At 43.2% G+C, this 8,907-nt stretch overlaps 1 protein-coding gene across 1 annotated transcript; it reads right to left on the bottom strand.

Moving 5' to 3' along the window:
- Positions 1 to 5,858: 5,858 nt before the first annotated feature.
- Positions 5,859 to 6,768, bottom strand: LOC122029061. Its single transcript, XM_042588020.1, has 2 exons — positions 6,724 to 6,768; positions 5,859 to 6,605 (listed from the first exon to the last, which is right to left on the bottom strand). The coding sequence occupies exons 1-2, from the start codon at positions 6,766 to 6,768 to the stop codon at positions 5,859 to 5,861; spliced, it is 792 nt and encodes a 263-aa protein (XP_042443954.1).
- Positions 6,769 to 8,907: the final 2,139 nt, after the last annotated feature.

Here is an 8,907-nt window from a genome sequence, read left to right as displayed (position 1 = left end):
ATGACACGTTACCAAATCAAACATTCTGTTTCATCGAAAGTAAAAGAAACCAACATCTCTTACAAAGTATGACAAATAAAATTTCAAATCAAAACCCTTGACCTCTCCGAAGCAAAGCCCCTTTCCCGTGAAGCACCTAAACTCAGCACTCCTAATATCCGGACAACGCCATGCGTCCATCTCGCCTCCTCGCCTACTCCGTCCGTGGGCCCTCCGCCGTGTCCGGAGACACATCCTCACCTGTAATGTAGGCATCATGAGTCTACAACCCAGCAAGTATAATCTTATGTGATGGAACATGATATCCAAAAAGTAGTAGAGGTAGAAGTTAAACGTTAAAACCATATTTAAAAGGATTGTATAATAGAGAAGGAATATGCGGTAAATAAAGTTCCTACACAGCTAAATAAGAAGAATATGTCACATATCCGGTAACCACAATTAGAGCCAGTCAACAGTCCCATGAACCTAGAGGTACCTCCTAGAGAACATGTAGTCATATAGCCGAAGCTAACATAAATTTCAGTATGAGTCAAGTTTGGATGGGCCCTCCCCGGAGCTCATCCCGGGTCACCCATCCCGTACTGCTACCACATATGTTCATATTCAACCAACTAGCCACATATAAACATATACTATCCATAACATAGTCATAACGTTAATTACTTAAACTGTCCATAACATAAACATAACATTAATTCAATTCATCAGCTTCTGTAACCATGTCCATTTCCATATCCCTCTGTATTTCCTTCTAACTGTATCTTTATAAAAAAATAAATGATCATGTACAAAAGTTTTTATGCATGGAGAGACTCGTAATTAACAAATAAAACTTGCAATACAAAACTAGGTGTTTACTGGAAACGAAATCAAATCCCTCGGCAGCTATCAATTCACAGAAACCAACACAAAGTTTGACTCTATATGAAAACTACAAGATTACCTTCATTCCATTGTTCCCCCTACCGATCTGTATCCCCACAATGAAATCCCAACAGCAATAAACCTTCAACAACACTTGCTAACAGGACTACCAAATCTCATAAACAACATAAAGAACACAAGGCTACAAGGTAAAATCTCCACGAAGTAAACCATTCGAAATCAACACAAAATTCCTCACACAAAATCCCGGACTTTCTGAAGTGGACAATTCACAACCGGCATCTCTGTTGAACATTCTAGCGAACAGGTAACATGCAGCACACAAAACTTCATTCATCACAGAAACTCGAAATCCAAAATCGATCCCAACTCGTTAAATAGCAGTCAAAACCATCAGTAGTGTATGACAAAGGATTCAATTTCCATAGAAAAACCAAAAGCACTGCCAACCATACCAGAAGCATATACGAACAAAACCGATCAATATCTTCAATCGGAACCTCAATCTGAAACACATCTCAACCGAGAAGAAGCCAATCAGAAAACATCAATAGATAAAGTTAATCGAAAACATCTTCAACAATAAGACGAATCGGAAACACCTACAAACAGAAACAATCGGAGCATCCAGAAGGTAGGAAATGAAACAAGCAACATCATCTAAAAGAAGAGAAAAACAGACGGAATCCATACCAAGCGCCTCAACTTCTCTAGGTTTTTCCCATTCTATACCTTACGGATTTCAAGCTATCACCCTTAGATATACTTGCCTCTTTCTTCGTCGTCTCGCCTCCACCCGTCCTCGCGTTGTGCCCCGTCAGCTGTGGCGCCGCCTGCGAAGCTCAGCTAGGCAGCGAAATGGCTCGACGAGTGGCTCTGTCAACTTGGGGAAAATGGAAAGAAGAGAAGGGGCGGCGGAATCGGCAGGGAGATGTGACGAGGGAATGAACAGTGAGCTCTTATAGTTAGGTCATGTTCACATTAGGTAGGGGAATTAAGGTTAATCATCTCCTAATTACATTATGTACCATATATTTTCCTTAGACTTCATTTCCGATTTCCCCCTTAATCATATTGGCCAAGTACATTTAAATTCCGAAAAAATCCTCAAAATTCCTAAATTTCCATAATTTTATTTCCCTTTATTAACGCTCGTGTAATCCTAACGAGTTATATATATATATTTATTATTATGATCTATAGCAAGCTTCTTAACCAACGCTTAGGGAGACCTTACAATTCTCTCTCCCTTATAAAAAAATTTCGTCCTCGAAATTTAACTTACCAAATAATTCCGGATAGCGATTACGCATATCTGGTTCGGTTTCCCAGGTGGCCTCCTCCATCGTCTGATTTCCCCATAAAACCTTCACCATCTTGATCTCTTTGTTCCTTAGATTCCGGACTTGCCGCTCTAGGATTTGTTTTGGTCGTTCCTCGTAGGATAGATCTGGCGTCCACTGCACTGTCTCATGCCTAATTATATGAGAAGGGTTAGAGAGGTACCTTCTAAGCATGGATACATGGAACACATTATGAACCCCCGACAAATTAGGTGGTAGGGCAAGTCGGTATGCTCGGGTCCCAACCCGATCCAATACTTCAAATGGTCCAATATATCTCGGACTGAGTTTCCCCTTCTTCCCGAACCTCAGCACCCCCTTCAGTGGAGACACCCTGAGAAATACATGGTCCCCCACTGTAAATTCCAGGTCTCTTCTTCTCAGATCAGCATAACTCTTTTGATGGCTTTGTGCTGCCTGCATTCTATCTCGGATCTTGACCACCAAATCCACAGTATGGTTTACTATATCTGGACCTAACACTGCCCTCTCGCCGACCTCGTCCCAATGCAAGGGTGTACGGCACTTCCTTCCATATAAGGCTTCATACGGAGCCATTTTGATCGTGGCCTGGTAACTATTATTGTAGGTAAATTCTATTAAAGGTAGTTTTGCCTCCCAGTTCCCTTTAAAGTCCATCATACATGCCCGCAACAGATCCTCCAAAATTTGGATCACCCGTTCAGACTGGCCATCTGTCTGGGGATGAAAAGCGGTGCTAAAAGTGAGTCTTGTACCCAATCCTCGATGCAAGCTTTCCCAGAATCCAGAGGTAAACTTTGGGTCTCTGTCTGACACAATCTGAACGGGGACCCCATGTAGTCGTACTACCTCCCTTATATATAGTTATGCATACTGTGTCATTGTGAAGGTAGTTTTTACTGGTAAAAAGTGAGCCGACTTGGTCAATCGATCCACTATCACCCACACCGCGTTTGATCCTCTAGGAGTGGTGGGTAACCCCACCACAAAATCCATGGCAACCTCTTTCCATTTCCAGACAGGGATTGGAAGTGGCTCCAACAATCCTGCCGGTCTCTGATGCTCGGTCTTTACTTGTTGGCAAGTGAGACATTCGTGCACTACTTTGACTATGTCCTTTTTCATACCCGGCCACCAATACAGTAATTGCATGTCCTTGTACATTTTTGTGCTTCCAGGATGGGTGGAGTATGGAGTATTGTCCGCTTCTTTCATGAGATCCTCTTGGAGAGTCCCTGTTCCAGACACCCAAATGCGGCCCTTGTAACGCACCACTCCACCCATTGTTGTGTAAACAGCCTGCCCCTTTTTCTCGTCCCTCCGCTTCCATTCCGCTAACTGTTGATCCATCATCTGTCCTTCCCGAATTTGATCCAGTAAGTTTGATTTTATGGTCATTGCTGACAATCTAAGGTGATCCTCCGGCGCTACCACTTCCAGACTCAGCCGTTGGAATTCTGATATCAATTGCTGCTGGGTGGTTAGTTGCAACAACATTGCAGATTTGCGACTCAGTGCATCTGCCACAACATTAGCCTTGCCCGGATGATAGCTGATACTACAGTCATAATCCTTCACCAGCTCCAGCCACCGTCTTTGTCTCATATTCAGTTCCTTCTGTGTGAAGAAATATTTCAAACTCTGGTGGTCTGTAAAAATTTCACAGCGTTCTCCATAAAGGTAATGTCTCCAAATCTTTAATGCAAATATAACTGCCGCTAGCTCTAGATCATGGGTGGGATAGTTACGCTCGTGCACCTTCAACTGACGTAAGGCATACGCAATGACCTTCCCATTCTGCATCAACACAGCTCCTAGTCCGGTTTTGGAAGCGTCAGTGTACACCACAAACCGTCCAGAGCCGTCCGGTAACGCAAGCACTGGTGCCGTCGTCAATCTTTCTTTCAACTCCTCAAAGCTTTTCTTGCACTGGCCTGTCCATTCATATCTTACCCCCTTCTTAGTCAGCGAGGTCAGCGGCAAAGCAATACGAGAGAAGTTCTGGATGAACCTCCGATAGTAACCTGCCAAACCCAAGAAACTCCGTATCTCGGAAGCAGTCTTTGGCGTATCCCAATTCCGGATTGCTTCAACCTTGGCAGGATCCACTTCTATCCCGTCCCCTGAGACGATGTGCCCTAGAAATGGAATCTGGTTCAGCCAAAAGTCACACTTGCTAAATTTGGCATACAACCGATGTTCCTTCAATGTCTGCAGCACCGTGGTCAAATGCAAGCGATGTTCTTGGTAATTTCGAGAGTAAATTAATATATCGTCAATGAAGACGATAACAAACTAGTCCAAGTAAGAGTGAAATACCCGATTCATCAAGTCCATAAATGCTGCTGGGGCATTAGTAAGTACAAATGGCATAACTAGGAACTCATAATGCCCGTATCGGGTTCTAAACACTGTTTTGTGCACATCCTTCTCCTTTACCTTCATCTGGTGATACCCGGATCGCAAGTCGATTTTTGAAAACACTGTTGCTCCTTGTAACTGATCAAACAGGTCATCGATCCTGGGCAATGGGTACTTGTTTTTGATTGTCACTCGATTCAGCTCCCGATAATCAATGCACAGAAGCATAGTCCCATCTTTCTTACGTACGAATAACACCGGTGCTCCCCATGGTGACACGCTTGGTCGAATGAAACCCTTGTCCAGCAATTCCTGCAACTGTTCCTTCAACTCTTTCATTTCGGTAGGCGCCAATCTGTATGGTGCTTTTGACACCGGCATAGTCCCCGGTACTAGTTCTATTCCGAACTCCACCTCTCGATTCGGAGGGAGTCCTGTAACATCCTCTGGAAACACCTCTGGGAAGTCTCGTGCTATGTCCACTTCCTCCAAACTTGGTCGTCGTGCCTCCGATTTAACCGAGATGTGGACTAAAAGACCCTTACATCCCTTACTTAGCATTCTTCGAGCTTTACACATGGAGATCATGTGGGGAATGACCAGTTGTGAAGCTGCTTGAAAAATGAGGAGTTTTTCATTTGGTAGTTTCAACTTAACCGTCCGTTGTTTGCAATCTATGACTGCCTCATGCTGAACCAGCCAGTCCATGCCAAGGATCACATCAAACTCTGTCATTTCCAACACGATGAACCTTGCACCCACCATATGGTTCTGCATCATCATCTGACAGTTCTTTACCATCCTGTTGCTATGCAATTCCTCCCCCGATGGTAATAAAACACTATATCCCGCAACCATTCGTTTAGGTACAATGCCCAGTTTTGTGAGATAGGCCTCAGATATAAAGGAATGTGTAACTCCGGAATCTATTAATGCATGGGCTGGAATATTGGCAACATAAATCATACCTGTGATAATAGCCGTGTCCAGATCCACCTGCTCTTATGTCATCGCAAATTCTCTTCCTTTGGTTGGCTCCCTGAGTAATGGGCATTCCCTCGCGAAGTGTCCTGACTTCTTACACATAAAGCACGCATCTGTACCTGTTAAGCACTGCCCAGCATGAATCTTCTCTCACTTGGAACAACGAACCTTGTTTTCGACCCTGGAACCAGTGCCTTCAGCTGCTTGTGTCTTCTGAATTTGCTGACGCGGCTGTGCTTGCTTAAACGGCTATTTTCCTAAATTCTGACCAGGAATTGTCTTCTTCTTCCCCGGCTCCTGCTAATCCCGTCCCTGATAACTCAGTCTTTTTTTCTGAGCTTCCTTGATCATGTCATTTCTGTCTCTTTCGGACATCAATGCCTGGTCAACAGCTTCTCGGAATGTGGTGACCCGACTCAACCTGACATCATGGCGAATAGCCGACCTCAAACCTTCTGTAAAATGCTTCAGCTCCTCGACTGGTTGGCTAGTAATCATAGGTACGAAATAGCGTCCTCTCTTGAATCTCCTGACATACTCCGCCACTGACAAATCTCCCTGACGAAGCTCCAAGAATTCCCGTGCCAGTCGTGTCCTGTTGTCAACTGTGAAATACTTTCCATAGAATACCTCCTTAAAATCAGTCCAAGTCAAAGTAGCCAGATCTACAGTCAGCCGCGCACCCTCCCACCATACTTGAGCATCATCCCGGAGCATGAATATCGCACACCTGACTTTGTCCGCATCTGTGAGCTGCATGAAGTCGAATATCGTCTCTAGAGATCGAATCCATCCCTCTGCAGCGATCGGGCCCGTGGTGCCTTTAAACTCCGTCGGTCCAAGCTCCCGAAACTGCTTGTAGACTGGTTGCGTGCTAGGTGCAGAACGTCTGGGTGTGCTCCCCTGCTCCCTAGCCTGCAGTATTTGTTGAATTTGTTCCCCATGAATGCGGTTCTGTTCATGTAGGAGTGCTGTAAGTCCTTCTAGGAACTGGGTGTTCTGACCACCCACCTCTCCGTTGTTGTTGTTCCTTCTCCCAGCCAGAACCTATACATTTCCAATTTAATCTCATTTATATCCCATAATTACATATCAGTATATCAATCATAATATGACTAAGTTATCACATTAAATACAAAACTTAAATAACGTAGATCTTACAGACTTGTTGGCTGAAGTAGTCGAGTTCCTGACGAGATGGCTGACGCATGATGTCCCTTAGGAGTGTCGCTCTGATACCAACTGAAACATCCCGAAAACCACCCTCAAGTTTTTTTTTTATTTATCTATAGTGCATCACCCACCAAACACAAAACCAATCATATACTTATGACACGTTACCAAATCAAACATTCTGTTTCATCGAAAGTAAAAGAAACCAACATCTCTTACAAAGTATGACAAATAAAATTTCAAATCAAAACCCTTGACCTCTCCGAAGCAAAACCCCTTTCCCGTGAAGCACCTAAACTCATCACTCCTAATATCCGGACAACGCCATGCGTCCATCTCGCCTCCTCGCCTACTCTGTCCGTGGGCCCTCCGCCGTGTCCGGATACACATCCTCACCTGTAATGTAGGCATCATGAGTCTACAACCCAGCAAGTATAATCTTATGTGATGGAACATGATATCCAAAAAGTAGTAGAGGTAGAAGTTAAACGTTAAAACCATATTTAAAAGGATTGTATAATAGAGAAGGAATATGCGGTAAATAAAGTTCCTACACAGCTAAATAAGAAGAATATGTCACATATCCGGTAACATCAATTAGAGACAGTCAACAGTCCCATGAACCTAGAGGTACCTCCTAGAAAACATGCAGTCATATAGCCAAAGCTAACATAAATTCCAGTATGAGTCAAGTTTGGATGGGCCCTCCCCGGAGCTCATCCCGGGTCACCCATCCCGTACTGCTACCACATATGTTCATATTCAACCAACTAGCCACATATAAACTTATACTATCCATAACATAGTCATAACGTTAATTACTTAAACTGTCCATAACATAAACATAACATTAATTCAATTCATCAGCTTCTGTAACCATGTCCATTTCCATATCCCTCTGTATTTCCTTCTAACCGTATCTTAAAATAAAAATAAATGATCATGTACAAAAGTTTTTATGCATGGAGAGACTCGTAATTAACAAATAAAACTTGCAATACAAAACTAGGTGTTTACTGGAAACGAAATCAAATCCCTCGGCAGCTATCAATTCACAGAAACCAACACAAATTTTGACTCTATATGAAAACTACAAGATTACCTTCATTCCATTGTTCCCCCTACCGATCTGTATCCCCACAATGAAATCCCAACAGCAATAAACCTTCAACAACACTTGCTAACAGGACTACCAAATCTCATAAACAACATAAAGAACACAAGGCTACAAGGTAAAATCTCCACGAAGTAAACCATTTGAAATCAACACAAAATTCCTCACACAAAATCCCGGACTTTCTGAAGTGGACAATTCACAACCGGCATCTCTGTTGAACATTCTAGCGAACAGGTAACATGCAGCACACAAAACTTCATTCATCACAGAAACTCGAAATCCAAAATCGATCCCAACTCGTTAAATAGCAGTCCAAACCATCAGTAGTGTATGACAAAGGATTCAATTTCCATAGAAAAACCAAAAGCACTGCCAACCATACCAGAAGCATATACGAACAGAACCGATCAATATCTTCAATCGGAACCTCAATCTGAAACACATCTCAACTGAGAAGAAGCCAATCAGAAAACATCAATAGATAAAGTTAATCGAAAACATCTTCAACAATAAGACGAATCGGAAACACCTACAAACAGAAACAATCGGAGCATCCAGAAGGTAGGAAATGAAACAAGCAACATCATCTAAAAGAAGAGAAAAACAGACGGAATCCATACCAAGCGCCTCAACTTCTCTAGGTTTTTCCCATTCTATACCTTACGGATTTCAAGCTATCACCCTTAGATATACTTGCCTCTTTCTTCGTCGTCTCGCCTCCACCCGTCCTCGCATTGTGCCCCGTCAGCTGTGGCGCCGCCTGCGAAGCTCAGCTAGGCAGCGAAATGGCTCGACGAGTGGCTCTGTCAACTCGGGGAAAATGGAAAGAAGAGAAGGGGCGGCGGAATCGGCAGGGAGATGTGACGAGGGAATGAACAGCGAGCTCTTATAGTTAGGTCATGTTCACATTAGGTAGGGGAATTAAGGTTAATCATCTCCAAATTACATTAAGTACCATATGTTTTCCTTTGACTTCATTTCCGATTTCCCCCTTAATCATATTGGCCAAGTACATTTAAATTCCGAAAAAAATCCTCAAAATTCCTAAATTTCCATAAT

Source organism: Zingiber officinale, chromosome 10B (assembly GCF_018446385.1).
Source record: "Zingiber officinale cultivar Zhangliang chromosome 10B, Zo_v1.1, whole genome shotgun sequence".
NCBI classification, from domain to species: Eukaryota; Viridiplantae; Streptophyta; class Magnoliopsida; order Zingiberales; family Zingiberaceae; genus Zingiber; species Zingiber officinale.
Note: the sequence above shows the minus strand (reverse complement) of the source record. Positions and strands in the feature narration are given on the sequence as shown.

Bases quoted from the DNA above. Each gene is read 5' to 3' on its own strand.
- LOC122029061 (XM_042588020.1), bottom strand. From the start codon at position 6,768: ATGCGTCAGCCATCTCGTCAGGAACTCGACTACTTCAGCCAACAA. The intron at 6,606-6,723 runs GTCTGTAAGATC...GGAAATGTATAG, and splicing joins TCGACTACTTCAGCCAACAA to GTTCTGGCTGGGAGAAGGAA.